The sequence below is a fragment of the Megalobrama amblycephala genome, linkage group LG23 (assembly GCF_018812025.1).
Source record: "Megalobrama amblycephala isolate DHTTF-2021 linkage group LG23, ASM1881202v1, whole genome shotgun sequence".
Taxonomy (NCBI): domain Eukaryota; kingdom Metazoa; phylum Chordata; class Actinopteri; order Cypriniformes; family Xenocyprididae; genus Megalobrama; species Megalobrama amblycephala.
The window spans coordinates 15,379,296-15,399,365 of NC_063066.1; the positions used below are offsets into that span (position 1 = coordinate 15,379,296).

Consider the following 20,070-nt stretch of genomic DNA (forward strand, 5'->3'; position numbering starts at 1 on the left):
CCCAACAGCTATAGCAACAGCAAAACTATAATGATTTGCATGAATTTTGACAGAATTCACATAAAACATTCTAATTTAAAGGGTTAGTTCACCCAAAAATGAAAATTCTGTCATTTATTACTTACCCTCATGCCGTTCCACACCTGTAAGACCTTCGTTCATCTTCAGAACACAAATTAAGTTATTTTAGTTGAAATCCGATAGCTCCGTGAGGCCTCCATAGGGAGCAATGGACAGTTCCTCTCTCAAGATCCATAAAGGTACTAAAAACATATTTAAATTGGTTCATGTGAGTACAGTGGTTCAATATTAATATTATAAAGTGACGAGAATATTTTTGGAGCACCAAAAAAACAAAATAACGACTTATATAGTGATGGCCGATTTCAAAACACTGCTTCAGGAAGCATCGAGCATAATGAATCAGTGTGTCGAATCATGATTCAGATCGCGTGTCAAACTGCCAACAGCTGAAATCACGTGACTTTGGCGCTCCGAACAGCAGATTCGACACACTGATTCATCTGTGCTCCGATGCTTCCTGAAGCAGTGTTTTGAAATCGGCCATCACTAAATAAGTCGTTATTTAGTTTTTTTTGGCGCTCCAAAAATATTCTTGTTGCTTTATAATATTAATATTGAACCACTGTACTCACATGAACCGATTTAAATATGTTTTTAGTACCTTTATGGATCTTGAGTGAGGAAGTGTCCATTGCTCCTTATGGAGGCCTCATGGAGCTATCGGATTTCAACTGAAATATCTTAATTTGTGTTCTGAAGTTTAACGAAGGTCTTACGAGTGTGGAACGGCATGAGGGTAAGTAATAAATGACAGAATTTTCATTTTTGGGTGAACTAACCCTTTAATATTATAAAGCGATGAGAATATTTTTGGTGCGCCAAAATAAAAAAAATAACGACTTATTTAGTGATGGCCGATTTCAAAACACTGCTTCAGGAAGCATCGGAGCATAAATGAATCAGTGTGTCAAATCAGCTGTTCGGAGCGCCAAAGTCACGTGATTTCAGCAGTATGACGGTTTGACACGCGATCTGAATCATGATTCGACTGATTCATTTGTGCTCCGAAGCTTCCTTAAGCAGTGTTTTAAAATTGGCCATCACTATATAAGTCGTTATTTTGTTGTTTTTGGCGCACCAAAAATATTCTCATCGCTTTATAATATTAATATTGAACCACTGTACTCGCATGAACTGATTCAAATATGTTTTTAGTACCTTTATGGATCTTGAGAGAGGAAATGTCATTGCTCCCTATGCAGGCCTCACAGAGCCATCGGATTTCAACTAAAATATCTTAATTTGTGTTCCAAAGATGAATGAAGGTCTTACAGATGTGGAACGGCATGAGGGTAAGTAATAAATGTCGAAATTTTCATTTTTGGGTGAACTAACCCTTTAAGGGGATTTTGAAATAGCAGTTTGAAATCAACATACCACTTCTAGAAAAAAGTTACAGATAAGAAGTTAAATTATGTGACAATTTCCATGTGTGACTACTAGTCCCGGTTTGATGGGACAGTCGTTTGGCCTTTGTTTTGATCACATTATTGAGTAGCAGTACTTGTCTCTTCACATAGTGGCCATGGTTTGGAAACGTAACCATCATTGTGGTTTTAGCATTGAAAGGTATATGGTCTCATGAGCTGCCTTCCTGATTATCAATGGCATGCAAATGACAAATAATAATAGTAAAAATTTATTTTGATGCTTTCACATATTCTGTTGACTGTAAGTAACGTTGCACCTACAGTGCATGTCAACTAACTCTCATTAGACTATTAGAAGACTTTGTGATTAATATCTGCTAACACATTATTTTGATGCTCCCCCAACAGACATTCTACTGACTGTAAATATCTTTTCAAGTACATGTCAACCAACCCTAAACCTACCTACTCAAATGAGAGTTAGTTGACATGTAGGTGCAATGTTACTTTTAGTCAACAAAAAGTCTAAAGGGTAATATCAAAATAAAGTGTAACTATAATAATAATTATAATGATAAACCCTCAAGCTTCACACACAAACCAACACAGAACAGGTATTCCATTCAAAGAACAATATAAAAACAAGTATTTTTAAATGCAGTATTATTTTTCTAGTGACAGTAATGTTAATTTAGTTTAAAATGAATTTTAATATAAAGTATAAAAAGTCCTTCTGAAAGATTACTTTTTAAAAGTATTTCCTTAAATGCATGCATTTGAGCACTACTAACTTTAACTGTGACAAAAATAGCTATACATCCTGTGGAAACTTTAAATGTTGTTGCGGTAAGTGAGTTGTTTACTAAGAAACCCACTGAGGATGATGTTAGTCAGTAGAGATGAGTGGTCATGGGTAACTTAAGTGAAGATGTGGGTGACAGGAGGACGGGAGTGGTACAGTCAAACCGCTTAAAATAACACGTCTCATGATCTGCACAATACTGCTCACACGTATGAGCACAGATGCACTCCTGCACAGACAGAAGCCCATGCACATAAAAAACAATCATTCACACATGCAAGGATTCTTTAACACTGTACCCCAAACACAAGTTGAAATTAAAAACGTGCATGCATTCCATATCTTTAACACACACATTTACATTTGATGGTCCCAAGAGATACAAAATCTTGTTTTGCTGCTCTCTTATTAGTGTGTTTTGGAGTCAGAACTATTGACATTCATACAACAGGATGGAATTTACTACATTTTATTTATACTAATGTTATGTTTATATATTATATTTATATATTAATGTTTATATTTCTCTCTCAAAAATGACTAATATTAATGGTCTGTCTTGAGAAACTCAGGTCAGGCAAACGCACATTCAAAAAGTAGACATTGAAATACTTTAAACCAGGCGTTTCAGCAAGGCACAGTGGTGGAGGCGGAGCCTAATTCAAGACTGATTTTTAACCCTCCCTCACGTAATCACAGATAAAGTCTATCTGTTCACATGTAGGAGGTGTATGCCCCCAAAAAAAAAAAAATAAATAAAAATTAAGAAGAACACTCTGAGCTCTACTGGAAGTGAATGGTATCCATATGGAAATGATTGAAATGTCTTATTTATTTATTTATTTATTTAATTTGTTTGGGGTCTGGGTAGTTTGACAGGTTACATGGCAAGGAAAAATTCTTAATTCCTCATTTTGTGGAAGAAAATGTTCCAAACAAATAAATAAAACAAATCTTAACTACAATAGCATATAACATGTATTTGACTATGTCAAAAACTTGAAAAACAGTGTGCAACGCTGTCCTGTTCCAGAATACTAAATTAAAGCCATTGTGGTAAATGTTCTTTTTTATCATCACAATTATATAAATATATAATTGTGATGTACGACTAATTCACCTACTTTTAAGTAGCCATATTTGGACCAGATGAATGACTGACCCGTTTTCCTTCTGATGGTCTTCAAATAACCCCACATGAAAACTTAGCAACAAAATGTAACCAGTGCTCACTGCAGAGTATAGTCCACTTTATTCCAGTTTTCAGCTACAATGGAACACACAATTACCACACAATCATCAGAGCAGCAATCACACTTTTGCTGCACAACAACACCTTCATGCTGCTGTTGCTTTTATAGTGCAGAAAAAATTCCATTCACTGCTACATCAGCTGCTGAGTTTGAAGAGGACAATAAAAAATATTTGTGCTTGATCATGAATAAGCATGAGTTTATCTCAAAATATCCTTTTATATGTATTTTGTTATTAGTCCTCCATGCCAGTTATAGTAGGACTTATAAAGGCTTATAATTTATTATCAATACAGTGGGTACGGAAAGTATTCAGACCCCCTTACATTTTTCACTCTTTGTTATATTGCAGCCATTTGCTAAAATCATCTAAGTTCATTTTTTTTTCCTCATTAATGTACACACAGCACCCCATATTGACAGAAAAACACAGAATTGTTGACATTTTTGCAGATTTATTAAAAAAGAAAAACTGAAATATCACATGGTCCTAAGTATTCAGACCCTTTGCTCAGTATTTAGTAGAAGCACCCTTTTGATCTAATACAGCCATAAGTCTTTTTGGGAAAGATGCAACAAGTTTTTCACACCTGGATTTGGGGATCCTCTGCCATTCCTCCTTGCAGATCCTCTCCATTTCTGTCAGGTTGGATGGTAAACGTTGGTGGACAGCCATTTTTAGGTCTTTCCAGAGATGGTCAATTGGGTTTAAGTCAGGGCTCTGGCTGGGCCATTCAAGAACAGTCACGGAGTTGTTGTGAAGCCACTCCTTTGTTATTTTAGCTGTGTGCTTAGGGTCATTGTCTTGTTGGAAGGTAAACCTTCGGCCCAGTCTGAGGTCCTGAGCACTCTGGAGAAGGTTTTCGTCCAGGATATCCCTGTACTTGGCTGCATTCATCTTTCCCTCGATTGCAACCAGTCGTTCTGTCCCTGCAGCTGAAAAACACCTCCACAGCATGATGCTGCCACCACCATGCTTCACTGTTGGGACTGTATTGGACAGGTGATGAGCAGTGCCTGGTTTTCTCCACACATACCGCTTAGAATTAAGGCCAGAAAGTTCTATCTTGGTCTCATCAGACCAGAGAATCTTATTTCTCACCATCTTGGCAAACTCCATGTGGGCTTTCATGTATCTTGCACTGAGGAGAGGCTTCCCTCGGGCCACTCTGCCATAAAGCCCCGACTGGTGGAGGGCTGCAGTGATGGTTGACTTTCTACAACTTTCTCCCATCTCCCGACTGCATCTCTGGAGCTCAGCCACAGTGATCTTTGGGTTCTTCTTTACCTCTCTCACCAAGGCTCTTCTCCCCCGATAGCTCAGTTTGGCCGATAGCTCAGTTTTGTACTGTTTTCATAGCATTTTTGTTGACACTCCATGTAGCCATTCAGAAGATCAGATGTTGAAATATTTGATGCTAAATTTTGTCGACCTACAATCAAACACAATCAAAAAATGGTTTAAAAAATCAATTATTCAGGTCTTTAACTCATTTTAGAGATGCATAAAAATCTATTTCTTATTTTGCAGATGTACATGATAACCACAAATAGACTAAATGAAATCAATATGATGCATACATTGTTTCTGAATTAAGTTTTACCTTTAGTTATCAGATGTGTTCCACTTCCAAACTCAATATACAATGTTCTTAATCCACAATAATACACTGCTTCATCTGACTGAGTGATGCTTGAAATTGTCAGATTAGAGTTGCTGCTCAATCTCTTGCCCCAGAATCGATAATTTTTGAATTCGTTGTAAAATTTGGGTTCTGACAATTTAAAAAATACTGATATGACTCGAGGTTGTTGTCCAAATATTTGCTTATACCAAAATATGTCATCTCCACGGGCATAACACTGCAGTGTCACAGTGTTGCCAAGTGCCACAGCTATGACTTTATTTGGCTGATGAATACGGTGATGTTGTGCAGAGCCTGAGTGATGTTTTAAATATGTTAAAAATGAAACATGACTTACATAATATGCAAAGAACAGTAACAAATGCCCAAGAAGAAATGCCCATTGTAAAATTACTATAACAACTTTTTCTGCTGTCCATTTACTCAAACATTTCCTTATATACTTCCTGGATTTACCACACTGTTAACCACATTACCTACCATTGGTTGAGACACTAAAAGAAAAAAAAGATCTGTCCTCTTCACCACCTATAAAACAAAGGTCTGTTTTGTCTGTTTTTTGGTTTTGGCTTACCCACAATATTAGCAGACAATAAAATCAAAATCAGTGCATTAATTTTCTTTATAGGTTACTTTAAATTTATTTAATTTTACTTTGAGGGCTGGCTGTTTAGAATTAGCTTGTAGCAATATTTCCCTATCAATCAGTCACGTTCGAACTTTTTTTTTGCAATCAAATGTTTATTGAAAGGAAAAGAATAAAATATTACAAAGCATTTCAAAATTCAAAAAACTGTTTTGTTGTGACTGTGCTGCCCCCTTTGGGGAAAGTAACGTTGTTCGGGTCTGATCCAGAGCTGACGGCCATCCTTTCCTGGGCCACTGTGAACAGAAGTGGAATCCTCCACCATGTCCCGAACGCTTGAGGCTGGACGATTGGTAACTCGGGGCACGGCATGCTGAACAGCAGTGTCCTACAGCTGCATCCACCCTGCTGCTGGCTGCAGTTCCCCCGCTTGGGTCACAGCATGGAGCTGGCTACAGAAAGGCGACACAGCTGTTCCAGCCCCTGCCAGGCTCTCTAAGCATGAGGTGAAGCGGCCTGAGATGGGCGACTCAGAGATGGAGGGAACAGGTCTTCAGGAGATGAAGAACGCACCACTGCTTCCCCTGGAGGAGGGGTAGGTAGAGAATCTTTTTTTTTAGTCAATTTTCTGTTCCGCTGCTGGCTTCATGGCCAGCAGTACCCAAATTGTCATTTAAAGAGCAACTTCCTCTATCTCTGGGTCCCTAGAGGGCACGTGTGCGACGCTATGCCTTGCCACTCTTGTACCCCTCTTTTATTGCCAACAGGCAGTGGCGTGCAGTTTGAGAATATTATTCCTTCTCAGTCCCCCACAGGAACTGTGGAGCCAGGTAAGTGTTGCACTGCACACTCGGTCCCCACTCCCTGTCCTCACCTTGTACCCTCTTGGGACGAAGTTGGACCACTGGATATTGGATGCCATTGTCTTAGCATATCAGGCTCAGGACAAGCCGTGTCCTCTTGAGGTGAGAGCTCACTCCACTCGGAGTGTTGCCTCACAGACATCTGTAGAGCTGCGGGCTGGGCGACACCTAACACATTTGTGAGGTTTTACAACCTCTGTGTAGAGCCTGTGTCCTCCCGTGTACTGGCTAGTGCGTGAGGGGACTTGCTCAGTGTCTTTCTTGTGGCACCATTACCCTCTAAGGATGGGATTCGAGCGCCTATCTTGCTCCCCAGGTGAGTCCCCCCCACCCCCACCCTCGGCAGTCGGACATGATGGAGGCGTGCTTGTGTCTTTCCATTGGCAGAGCTGCTCTGCCGTCTCTGTGCAGTATTAACTCCAACATAGCTAGACTGGATATACCACAGAGACCTTCCATATGTAGCACTGCCCTAAAGGCCAGTCCATATGTGTAACTTCACATGTTACTTCCCTGTGAGCAGGATGTGGTCTCTGTAGCGTCCTTTTCTGTTAAGAATAGGCACGCTTTCCCAATGTTGTCCAAAAAGTCTCATTGTGTGGGTAAGAAGGAGCAACAATGATCGTCTTTCTCCATGTAAAGCCCTGTCTTTTCTTAGACCGCGGCAGGTGCGGGGAGTCAGGCGGCTTACACAGGCACTGGAAAGGATAGCAATCCTGGCATTTTGGTAGGGATCCCAATTCATCAGTTCAGTTCTGATGCAACATCGAATGTGACTGACTGATAGGGAGTGTCTTGGTTAATAATATAATCTCTGTCCCTGAAAGAGGGAACGTAGATGTTACACCCTGTTGCCACAATCTCTCTATCACCACTGAATGGCCGGGACACCGTCTACTTAAATGCTACACATTTCCTTGTATATCTGCTTTGTGGGGAGTGGTTTATGATGCAATTCTCACTCGCCAATGTCCATTGTCTTGTTTTGTTTAGACTAGGATTTATATTAGTAACCAAGACGATCTAGGTGACATGCAATTAAAGTATCACACAGTTGCATCATAATCCATGTTCCTTAAATTATATTGGAAAAGTGAGAATTTATTTCCATAGTAAAGCTGTGTCTGAGTGTGGTATCTGTTACATGCTGGCTTTTTTTTTTTTTTTTTTTTTACCAGAAACAGAGATAAATATACTGATCTGTACACATGCAAACCACCAGAATACCATTTTTGTGCAAAATCTGTTTATTACACTAAGTGACATTCACATAGCCTATATGCACTCTGTGTTAGTGACACATTTTACATATTTGCATGTGTCGTCATCAGCAGCAACGTTTTTTTTTTTTTACACCTTTCCATTAGCCCAGTAGTCCTCAACCCTGAGTACACCCTGGCCCTAGCACTGCACATTTTAAAGGTGCCGGAGAACATGTTTTCAAAAGATGTAATATAAGTCTTAAGTGTCCCCTGAATGTGTCTGTGAAGTTTCAGCTCAAAATACCCCATAGTTTTTTTTTTTTTTTATTAATATTTTTAACTGCCTATCATTATAAATGTGCCGATTTAGGGTACGTGGCCCCTTTAAATCTCATGCTCCACGCCCCAAGAGCTTGTGCTTGCCTTAAACACCATAAACAAAGTTCACACAGCTAATATAACCCTCAAAATGGATCTTTACAAAGTGTTCTTCATGCAGCATGTCTAATCGCGTAAGTATGGTATTTATTTGGATGTTTACATTTGATTCTGAATGAGTTTGATAGTGCTCCGTGGCTAACGGCTAATGCTACACTGTTGGAGAGATTTATAAAGAATGAAGTTGTGTTTATGAATTATACAGACTGCAAGTGTTTAAAAAATGTCTCCGTGAATACAGTAAGAAACGATGGTAACTTTAACCACATTTAACAGTACATTAGCAAAATGCTAACGAAACATTTAGAAAGACAATTTACAAATATCACTAAAAATATCATGTAATCATGGATCATGTCAGTTATTATTGCTCCATCTGCCATTTTTCGCCATTGTCCTTGCTTGCTTACCTAGTCTGATGATTCAGCTGTGGACAGATCCAGACGTTAATACTGGCTGCCCTTGTGTAATGCCTCGATCATGGGCTGGCATATGCAAATATTGGGGGCGTACATATTAATGATCTCGACTGTTACGTAACAGTTGGTGTTATGTTGAGATTCGCCTGTTCCTCTGAGGTTGTTTAAACAAATGAGATTTATATAAGAAGGAGGAAACAATGGTGTTTGAGATTCACTGTATGTCATTTCCATGTACTGAACTCTTGTTATTCAACTATGCCGAGGTAAATTAAATTTTTGAATCTAGGGCACCTTTAAATGTCTCCCTAATCAAACACACCTGATTCAACTCATTAGCTTGTTAGTAAAGACTGCAATATGTTGTCATGTAGCGTGTTGTCGAGCAGCCAGGGAAGAGTTAGGAAGCACACAATAGTTTTCCCGAATGCCAGTCGTGGTTTATTTTAAATGCCTTTCACCAGCAGGTGCAGCCAACAAAATACAAAAAAAACAAACAAAAAATAAATAAATATAATACAAAAATGAATTCAACACATACTTGTACTAAAATACAAAAGAAAATGCTGTGAGCAGCAAAACCTGGCACTACACAAGGCACAGCGGCACATCTGGAATATAAAACTGTTTATCTCACTTCAGACAAACATCTTCATGCCCTTGCATCATTCACAGACTGCCCCAAACATACACAGATCATGGGTTAACTAGACCAGTTTACTAGACCAAACACTAATGGGTCAAACCATTGTTACGGGGAAAGATTTCACCCGTAACACTTCACACCAGATTCACTGAATATCATATAAATACATAAGCAATTCATTTCTTACGTTTCAATCATAATACCAACCAGCACAACATACAAATACAAAAGAAAGAATCACCAGATCATAGTATTTACACATCTCTCTCACTCTAGAAAATAGTATGACACTGAATAAGAGTAATTGGTGATATTCATGTGACGTCATCATGTGTTCTCAAATACAGGACCAGACAAGTAAGTTGAAATGCAAGACTATGACATGTATTAAACAAACATAGGAAAAAATCATGTCAAATCATAACAACCCATAAATAAATAAACAATAACATATTGAACTGATGTTCACATGATGATGACCTATGTGTTCATCATCACATATGTGTGTTCACATATTCATCATAGGTGACCTTATATTCAGAGTCGTTCATGTCCATTATGCATTTCTATGGCACCACTATCAACACCTAAATTAATCTAGCGGTCAGGTGATACAGCAGTCACATGGCACAAGTAGGAGCTCTCAGACAATTCATATCTCGGCTGCTACATCATCAAGTGCCACTCCTTGGAAGGCAGCCTTCGTTTTGTGTCCTTCATTCAGATAATTTTGAAGGATGCATCAAGTGTATACTTCATGTCCTTTAATCACCTACATTCCTTTGCATATTCCAATCCGGGAAATGAGTTGGCACCAAACTTTTCTGAGTTCATTATGAAATGTAATTTGTTCTCCAGCATTTTCCTACACACAAGCGCTCTTGGTCACTTATGCATACAGTATGATGTCACAACAAGCAGCGTTCTTTGGCAGAAACTCAAGAAGACATAAACTCAAGTAATAAACAACTTTATCTTAATCCCTTAAATGGCATAAGGTTTACATTTCAAAAGACATTTAGGCCTACAGGTACATAACTTTTTTCATTCAGAATTAACAAAATGTAAATAATGAGCAAGTACATCAGAAAACCTTCAAACCTATGTTTCTGATTTACCTTAAATCACCATGGTAAGCTTAAAATAATTATTTATATTTAGATGTTGGGACAGATTTTGCAGGAAACTGCAAACTTTCGTCACTCTTCCATGCATGTTTACGGCAAATTACGCTAAATGTGACTGCATGTGATCTCCAAACATTACATCTCATTTTTTTTTTTTTTTTTGGTAACACTTTATTTTACAGTATATGCAGTTAATTAATATTACTCAGTACTTAAATGTATAAATACATTGTAACAATGATACCTTAAATTATTTTTAATTTAATAAACATTTGCAATTCTCATGAAATAAAAGTGAGTTTTGGTAGTTGACTTTCAAAATTTCTCACAATTATTTTAATCTCTTAATTTAACAGTTATCTGCTATTTTACCATTAAATTGTGCTGTACAATTGTTGTGGTCTACGAAAATGTTTACAGGAAAAGGTTACAGGAAGTTACAGTGATGTCACAATAAGAAAACACAGAGGTGTACGATATAATCTTGCAGCATAGTTTATCAAGGCAAGCCAATCACTCAAAGACTGCGGAGAAGATGATGATTATTTGGATGTCTGTCATGCTTCTAAGTGAAATGTGTAAGTGCTGTAGCTAAATGAATTTCTTGATTTTCTTTAATCTACAATGTTGTCACCTCCATTTTTCAGATAATTACTTAAATGCTACTTTATCTCTGCAGAGAATTTTTCTACTAATCATTTTGTCTTCCACAATGATTTTATTCAAAGAATTTACATTAAACATTTTTTTTTCACTGTTTATGCAGTATTATTATTATTTATTTGCTTTTTGAAAAAATAAAATTATAAGCATCTTATAAATTAATTCCATATTTTATGTTTAAGTCTTTTGGGGCTTAATGAACTTAAAAATGCTTTTAATTTAAATTTAAGATGGAATACATGTTTTAAAGTATTCACTATGGCATAACATGGTTTTCTGAAGTATGTTTTTTGTGTAAAACTTTCTCATGCAGATTACAGATAACATTATTATTTTTATTTATTCTTTTCCCCCTATAGACTCAACACATTCGGAGGTGGTTTCTCAACCGGATCCAGTGATGATGGTCTCTGTTGGGGACAATGTCACTCTGCGTTGCTTTTCTCTGATAGATCACAGTGATCCAATTACTTGGTACAAGCAAACTGCTGGACACCAACCACAAGCAGTTGCAATGGTGCATAAATTAGTCAAATATCCTATTTTGTTCAACAATTTTGAATCCTCACATTTTAGCATTGAGACAGACTCAGCAAGCAAATGTCATTTAATGATTTCAAATGTCACTTCATCTGATGAAGCAATGTATTACTGTGGCTGGAGAAAGTATGAAACTTATTTTGCTGGAGGCACATATTTGGCTTTAAAAGGTTTGTGTTTTTATCCTTGAGTAGCAAATTGATTGAAGATTCAAATGTGATGTAGTCAACTTTTAAAATGGTATTCTTACAACCATTATGGGGGGGGGGTCCTATGTTTAGAATGTGAAATTCTATGAGAGTCATAATTTGTTATATATGATTATTTGCAATATTCTAAATTATTTTATATTCTAAAATCATTAGAAAAATAAGACCTTTGTTTTAACATGTGACTGTATATAGTCCTCTGCATAAAATATCTCCATGTCTGTTTAGGGTCACAAAACAAGCAATATAAATCTGTGTCGGTTCTTCAGCATCCCGTATCAGAGCCGGTCCAGTCTGGAGACACGTTGATCCTGCTGTGCTCTGTGCTGTCTGAATACATCACAGCAGATATCAGAATGTTCTGGTTCAGATCTGAATCAGGAAAATCAGAAATCCTCTACACTTATAATCAGAGTAATTACTGTGAGACTGATTCTGCCCAGAACTGCACATTCAGTCTGTCCAAGAACATAGTCAGCCATATGGACGCTGGCACTTATTACTGTGCTGTGGTCACATGTGGAAAAATTCTGTTTGGGAATGGGACAAACATAAATATGGGTAAGTGCCTAATTATTTTCTTCTCAGGCATTTTCAGATTTTGTAGGGAAATAAAAAATGTTATTTTTTTTTTCATCATATATGGTTGAGTTATTTCAGCATGTGCATAAAACAGACAAAAGAGCATCTCCCTTTGCTAATTCACAAAATATGGAGAATGTCTATGTATACAAAAAGCAAAGGTTATATTCAAATACATAATATTTTGTTAAGTTTTTTTAAATATCTAATATAACTGATTAATGTACATCTCCACATCACATACTACACAATGTGTTTTGTCTTACTGTCCTACAGTAAATCCAGTGGATCCTCTGGTGATTATCTTGGCTGTGTTATTGGGTGTTTGTGTGGTTGTGATCACTGTACAAGCTATTTTAAGTCATAAAAAAGAAAGTTATTACTGCAACAAAGGTGAGCATTTTTATTTAATTTGTTTCTTAAAAATTTATATTAAAATGACTAGTAAAATACACTTGTAGGATAATTATTTATAAACATATATATATATTTTTTTTCTTTCAACCAGAAAAAGAGCTAAAAGACACTGAAAACGAACACCCCACCAGTCAGGTGTGCATCATAAATTAATTTTGATTCGTTTCATGTATATAATAAATAATTTTGTTACACTTTACAATAAGGTTCCATTAGTTAATGTTGGTTAATGCATTACCTGACATTGAAAAATGAACAATACATATACTATACGCCTATTTATTCATATTTGTTAACGTTAAAGGACAAATGTTCATTGTTAGTTTATTGTTATGGTCCATTAAATAATATTAACAGATACAGATTTGATTTGATAATGTATTTGTAAATGTTGAGGTTATTATTAAGATTAATAAATGATTTAGAAGTATTTTAGTTAGTTCATGTTAACTAGGTTAATTTAACTAATGTTAACAAACCTTATTGTAAATTGCATGTTACAGATCATTTATGCAATTTTTTAATTTTATTTTTCTAATTAATTTTGTACAAAATGTACACTTAAGATTAAAAATATTACACACACACACACACACACACATACATATAATGTGATTTAATGCGTTAATTTAAGTATAATTAGGTAGTTTTGTGAAGTAGCCTATTGGAATGCCCCTATAATTCAAGATATCAGGGCAAAAATGCCAAAAACCTGAGTTTTGTCTCATATTAGTAAAACTTAGATTTAACATTTGATCTGTACATCAGCTTCGGAGAATAACGTTATAATGTTGTTCACTGGAGAGAAAGCTGCTTACATTTAACATAAAAAAAAAATACAATACATCAAAATGCAAGCACAGCTAATGTAATGCATATTGTTTTCAATTAGTGCAATTCAACAAGCTTTTTATTTCAAAAACATTTGGCATTAATTTACTTCCATAGGATTTGATTATCACTAGTGATAGTATTTTATTCTGTGTTGTCATCATTCAGGTTGGATTTAAGCTTTAATTTTTTTTTAACAAAGCATCTGATATTGCCAGAAACTAGTGGGTTGCCGACTCGCTTTCACCACAAAATGGTGGAAACGCAGGGCTGCTGCTGGGCGCCAATGCAATGGAACATTCTATTGAGTGTCGCTTCTTGTTAATGTATATTCTTTGGCCAAAGCCACTGGGAGGCAAGTCTGCAACCTTTAGCCAAAAAAGCATAACGGCTAATGCTAACGCTCTGCCCCCGGCGGTACGCAGGGAAGGAGACCAGAGGCCGTTTTTTGAATGTATGTCAATGTTAGTTCACCCAAAAATGAAAATAATGTAATTTATTGCTCACCCTCATGTCATTCTACACCCGTAAAACATCTCATCTTCGATCATCTTCAGAACACAAATTAAGATATTCTGATTAAATCCGATGGTTAAGTGAGGCCTCTATAGACAGCGAAGCCATTGAAAATCTCAAGATCCATAAAGGTATTAAAAACATATAAAAAACTTCATGTGAGTTCAGTGGTTCTACCTTTATTATTAAGTGACGAGAATACTTTTTGTGCTGCAAAAAAACAAAATGCTGACTTTTTAACAATATAGTGATGGGCCGATTTCAAAACACTGCTTCGGAGCTTTACGAATCTAATCAGTGATTCAGAGCGCCAAAGTCACATGATTTCAGCAGTTTAGCCGTTTGATAGGAGATCAATATATATATTCACTTGACTATTTTGAAGCCAGAATACATTTACAAATTATTTAAGAGGTTTAATTTCCTTATATTTATATCTTATATTATATTCTTTATAAAAGTATCTGCAAAATGAATAAATGTCTATTTTCTTTTAACTGTGTCTTTCGTTCTGCCATGTGTGACTCTCGCAGGACCATGATGCAGTGGAACTGAGTTATGCTGCATTGCATTTTAAGGAGGGAAAAAACAGAAGAGTGCAAAGGAAGGGGGAAACACCTCAAGACAGTGTGTACAATCAAATCAATGACCTCACTGACCATACTATAGTTGAGTACAAATATGTAAAATCTTTTAGACAGCAAATTTAACTTGTGCTACAACAAGCAGTGTTTAGATTTTTGCAAGTTCCATTACTGCATCTAATTTTGTAAAATTTTGTACACACAACATATTTAAATTCACACAATTGTGATCATTAAAACTTCATATTTTTCCATAAAATCCATATTGCAATTCTTTTAAATGGAACACTTTATAACATTTTATATTTATTATGAATATTACTATTACTATTATTACTACATCACAAACAAAGTTGACAAGTATATTTTTGATCGGTAGAGTTGTAGATTTTACTGAACAAGCAATGTTAAAAAATGTCCAAGCATATACAGTACTTATACAGTGATTATAGTGAAAATGTAATATAAAAAAAAAATGGTCAAAAAATGGAAAATTTTTCCTCTCTCTCTCTCTCTTTTTTTTTTAATCAGAATGTTTCATTTAAGAATGATTGTCTTTTATTGAGCATCACTGTCCCCTCAGGCTTTGATCTTGATTAGCATCAAAAACTGGATGAATGACTCTGTAAAAAAAAAAAAAAAATAGTGCAAGTTACAATAATTGTTTTATGGGCCACATTTTGAAAGCTCTCTGGTGTGATTTTAAAGTGATTCAAAAAATACATTAGTATGTAAGCAGCAGTTTTTGTGATGTTAATGACCGGTTTAAATGACCAGCTTATCCAAAATATTTGTTTCTAGCAATTAGAAAATTTTGTATTTTGAAAAAGTCTTTCAAATTAACAAACAGAGATTTGATAAGAGCAAAAAGTTCACTTTACCTTGGCATCAGGAATTTCAATGGACATGTGATCGCTATGAGGCTGGCTGGGAATGGAAGTAACTGGAGATAATGCTAGAGATATTCATGGAGATATGAATACATTTTTTGTTTAACTGCCTTTTTACCTATTATGAATGAAAAGTTAGTTAAAGAACTTACCTTTCAGGTTTTACGATTACTTCTGTTTTGAAAGGTCATTACTTGAAAGCATTACTCGTATTTTTACCGTAAGCATCATGCTTAAAGGGTTAGTTCACCCAAAAATGAAAATTCTATCATTTATTACTCCCTCATGTCATTCCACATCTTTAAGACCTTGGAACGACATGAGGGTGAGTAATAAATGACAGAATTTTCTTTTTTTTTTTTTTTGAGTGACATAACCCTTTGATCAAATGACATAACAATGTCTATTATGCGTAATGTTTTACTTGCTTTTTATTTTTTTGCTGTTCATACATCATATGTCAAAATATGGTCTATTTACAGATGTCATATTTGAAGTTATAAGAGTACAGAAAAGTATTGAAAAGATGTCACATGTGTAATGGATAATACAAAATATTGCAGTACAGACCCTTTTCTTGTCTAATCCTGAGGCAGAGATATACGATCCACACAGCACATATTCCAATAATGTTACACTGAAAGATAACAACTGTGATCCAAATCTCTGTTGGATTTAAAGCTGAAAAATAAACAGAACAGTGCAATTATGATTACTATTAATTTTAAGACTAAAACAATCACTCTTACATGCACACTGAAGAACTTAAGTTGTTTGTTTTCATTTTAATCGATTGACAAGTTCAATACAAACACTGCTACAAACACAATTGTTCATGTTTAAACATTAGAAATAATTTATTTTCAGTTCAAGAACAAGAACTCACCTGTAGAGTTAAAGGATGATACAGTTAATGCCAAAAATACTCCATTTCCAAACACAATATCAAAGAAAATCTCCACTCCACAGTAATAGACCCCCTCGTCCCAATGGCTAATGTTAACGATTCTAAGAGAAAGTCTTTTCTTTGATCTGCTGATATTGAAGCGTGTGTCTGTATACCCTTTAATTTACACATATTAAGATAAAACACCACAACTGCTTAGATAATCTGGACAAACATCATTTGTAGGGTGACAGTGTTTCATGGAATGAAACATTTGAGACATATGACACATACGTATTCTGCTGTGGGCTATTGTTATTCTATTGCTATTATAGTTTTCTTTATTCAACCTTGGACTGCTTATATGAAGTTAATGTATGACAAAACAAAGGCTGAAATACTACCACATTTTAAGATATCATCTTTGTAAAAAAAAAAAAAAAAGAAAGAAAAAAAAAGGTTGTATGTGTTGTAGGCCTTGATAAATAGCCCATGATATGTTTAGGAATGGTCTGAAAAAAAAAAAAAAAAATGTATAATTTTTTTTCTGGAACTTGTATATCTGCACATATCTGCAGGATGTCCATAAATAAAAAGTGAAAGAAAAAGTAAAACTAGAGAAGCTCTTTGTCTTAACTGGTGTTATTACAGCCTGCTAATGCATATGCTAACACTATTTGTCATGTTAAGGGCATCTCTGGGGTCAAGCATGCAAACCCTGAGTCATCCAGCAGCCTCGAAGGACACACTTGTGTATCGAGGCCAGTGCATGAGAAGCTACCGTTTGAGCCAGGGTCAGGGAGGTTCAGCAGGTTGTGATGTTTATCTGCTGCTGCAGATCTTTCAGCGTTCACTGGAAAAATAGCTTCAAAATTCATCTGACAATGATCAGGACATTTGATTAAGTGCAGAAACTGTTAAATACATTTTTGTATTTCCGGTAATACTTTACAATAAGGTTAATTAGTTAAACATTAGTTAATGTATTAACTAACGTGAACTAACCATGAGAAATACATTTGTTACTGTATTTACTAATCTTTGTTAATGTTAGTTAATGAAAATACAGTTGTTCATTGTTTGTTCATGTTAGTTCACAGTGCATTAACTAATGTTAACAAGATTTTAATAATGTATTAGTAAATGCTAAAATTAACATTAACAAAGATTAATAAATGCGGTAGAAGAGCAGTTCATTATTAGTTCACATTAACTAATGTAATTAACTAATGTTAACTAATGACCCTTATGGTAAAGTGTTACTGTATTTCCTATATCTGTTTACCATTTTACTCATCCATTCTGCAGTGTAATACATACAGGCCCGGATTAAGAACACATTGGGCCCTGGGGCTATAGCAACACCAAGGGCCCCCTTTCATCTGATTGCCATGCCACAGTGTCTTGTACCACAAGAATTTTTTTTTTATTGATATTATTTTTATATTTTTACAAATCTCATTTTATCAAATCATTTTATATAAGCACAAGCACACTAAATATTCCATGCTATTTAACACATCAAAAACAAATGCATTAACTCCAGATATGAACTCCAAACAAACAGGTTGCCAAAAGCAGCAAAAATATTTGTCATACTTCAGTCATACTTCCTCAATGATTACTTTACCATGAATACTTTAAAGAGATAGTTCACCCAAAAATGAAATTGGGATTTTAATTTTTGGGTGAACTATCCCTTTAAGGACAAGGGTCCGCATGCTAACTATTAGGATGCTGTCACTTTAAGACCTGCACGCGTTCGATTTTCTCAACTCATTTCAGACATAACCAACTGTGTTTATGTAAACCTTTTGTGTATTTGACAGTATTATAGCGCAATCAGACGCGAAAGATGAAGTCCAGTAGTCAGGTACTGTTTGACAGGCTTAAGTGTGTGTGGGGTCAGAAAAAGTGCATCTCAGAACAGCACACGAATGACATGTTTAACTGGCAGGGCTTTAAAGTACATGAAAATAAAGAACTTTTGTGATTGCGAAAAAGTGCAGTGTCCTGTGAGTAACACTCTACCGCTGTGTTAACATGTGATGTGAATGTGTCGAGGTCGAGTTGTGATAGAATGTGCTTCAAAGGCAGATAGTGGAGACAAGTCACACGACATTGGTGTTCGTCAAAAAACAGTAGGAAAGTTAATTCGGGATTTTTACACGGGTGATGATGATGAGAGAAAAACACTGACATTCTGAATTCAAACGGCAATAAAATCAATCGACTCATCTCTGTAAATGTTGAAAACACCTTACGTTTTCATGAGAAACAATTACCATCCGAATAGGGCTTAACTCGTTATAAGAATAATAACTTGCTGCAGCTGCTTTCTCACCTTCTTCAACGTGTAAAGCACACAGATCGGCGACGGTGTCGGTGGGTGAAGATAATTGTGAGCTGCCGCTGCACTCGGGGTCTTCCACTGGCTCGGATGTTTTATGTGAACCGAAGTAGTTAGTTCGTTTTGGAATTTTTGCTGTAAGATTAGCATCCCTTTTCTCCCTTTCAAGCTTATTTTTCCTTTTTTGCGCACCACTATCACTTTTTTTTTTTATCATTTTGGACACCCGCAAGGCTGAACAAGCAATAAAGGCCAATTTCCCATTTTCTAGTCTAACGTTACATGCCATAGCATAAGCAAAGAGGCGTTTCCCGATGTCCGCGAATTGTAAAGTGATTTTGATTGGACGGTGATTTATCAGTCAGGCACATTTTCCAATATTTTTTTCTTGTTATTTTATTAGACACAAATCAACCACCTATGACTTGTCAATCTCATTTCCTCCAGCCAATCACGGGCCCCCTCTACCCGCGGGCCCTGGGGCTTCAGCCCCACCTAGCCCTTATGTTAATCCGGGCCTGAATACATATAGACATTTTAAATAAAAATTCACATAATCATATTGTAGGAATAGCCTACTTTTTTATTTATTTATTTATTTTTTTTACAAAATTTAAATGATTGTCTATTGTATAATATTGCACATTATATACAGTTCCCTTTCGAAAGGAGCCCTATGATTGCAGCCACCGTTATGCCTTAGCACAAACGGGGCCAGAATTAACAGGCACAGATGCAGACAGCTCTTCCCTCGGGAAGAGTGCCGAACGAGAATGGAGAGTCCCGATAGGGAGACGCTCACAGTAAACAACAGACAAACACACAGACAATGCCCTCAAGCACTGTCTATGCGCGCTCCTCTCCAGACCGAAAATGCCCAGAAAATGTGTATATCAAGTGTTAAACCCTGGGACACGGATGAACACACTCTCTTGAACGTTTGTAAGGCATATATATAAAAACCCTACCGGAGACGATGAGATGTCTTCTGTTTCTCCAGACGCTCCTTTTATACTTCCGGGTCGCGCCATATTACGTCATAGGCTCTCGCCGGCCAATAGGGATTGGAGTTTTTGGATAGTTGCTTTCAGACACCTGGGTCACGTGACGTTTCCCATTGCGTAATCAAACGCAGAGTCTTGTTCCCTCCTTCTCAGGGAACTATG

At 36.2% G+C, this 20,070-nt stretch overlaps 1 protein-coding gene and 1 long non-coding RNA gene across 5 annotated transcripts; one reads left to right on the forward strand and one right to left on the reverse strand.

Annotated features, from left to right (window-relative positions):
* The first annotated feature begins 8,983 nt into the window (after positions 1-8,983).
* Positions 8,984-16,245, forward strand: LOC125259374 (immunoglobulin kappa light chain-like). Of its 4 annotated transcripts, none has more exons than XM_048176992.1 (6): positions 8,986-11,809; positions 12,077-12,409; positions 12,707-12,823; positions 12,939-12,982; positions 14,728-14,930; positions 15,587-16,245. In XM_048176992.1, the coding sequence occupies exons 1-5, from the start codon at positions 11,407-11,409 to the stop codon at positions 14,902-14,904; spliced, it is 1,074 nt and encodes a 357-aa protein (XP_048032949.1). In that variant the 5' UTR covers positions 8,986-11,406; the 3' UTR covers positions 14,905-14,930; positions 15,587-16,245. The 4 variants fall into 4 exon arrangements, with proteins under 4 accessions (XP_048032951.1, XP_048032949.1, XP_048032948.1 ...); XM_048176993.1 differs by lacking the exon at positions 15,587-16,245 and having other exon boundaries at positions 8,989-11,014; positions 11,459-11,809; positions 14,728-15,404; XM_048176991.1 differs by lacking the exon at positions 15,587-16,245 and having other exon boundaries at positions 14,728-15,404.
* Positions 15,260-20,037, reverse strand: LOC125259375. The gene is made up of 4 exons (XR_007182782.1): positions 19,873-20,037; positions 16,239-16,349; positions 15,660-15,733; positions 15,260-15,401 (listed from the first exon to the last, which is right to left on the reverse strand). It is a non-coding gene; the product is annotated as an uncharacterized LOC125259375 (long non-coding RNA).
* Positions 20,038-20,070: the final 33 nt, after the last annotated feature.

Excerpts from the sequence above, each read along its gene's own strand:
- LOC125259374 (XM_048176992.1), top strand. The coding sequence starts at position 11,407 with ATGCAGATTACAGATAACATTATTATTTTTATTTATTCTTTTCCCCCT. Across the intron at positions 12,410-12,706 it reads TGGGACAAACATAAATATGG|TAAATCCAGTGGATCCTCTG; the intron begins GTAAGTGCCTAA and ends ACTGTCCTACAG. Across the intron at positions 12,824-12,938 it reads AAGTTATTACTGCAACAAAG|AAAAAGAGCTAAAAGACACT; the intron begins GTGAGCATTTTT and ends TCTTTCAACCAG.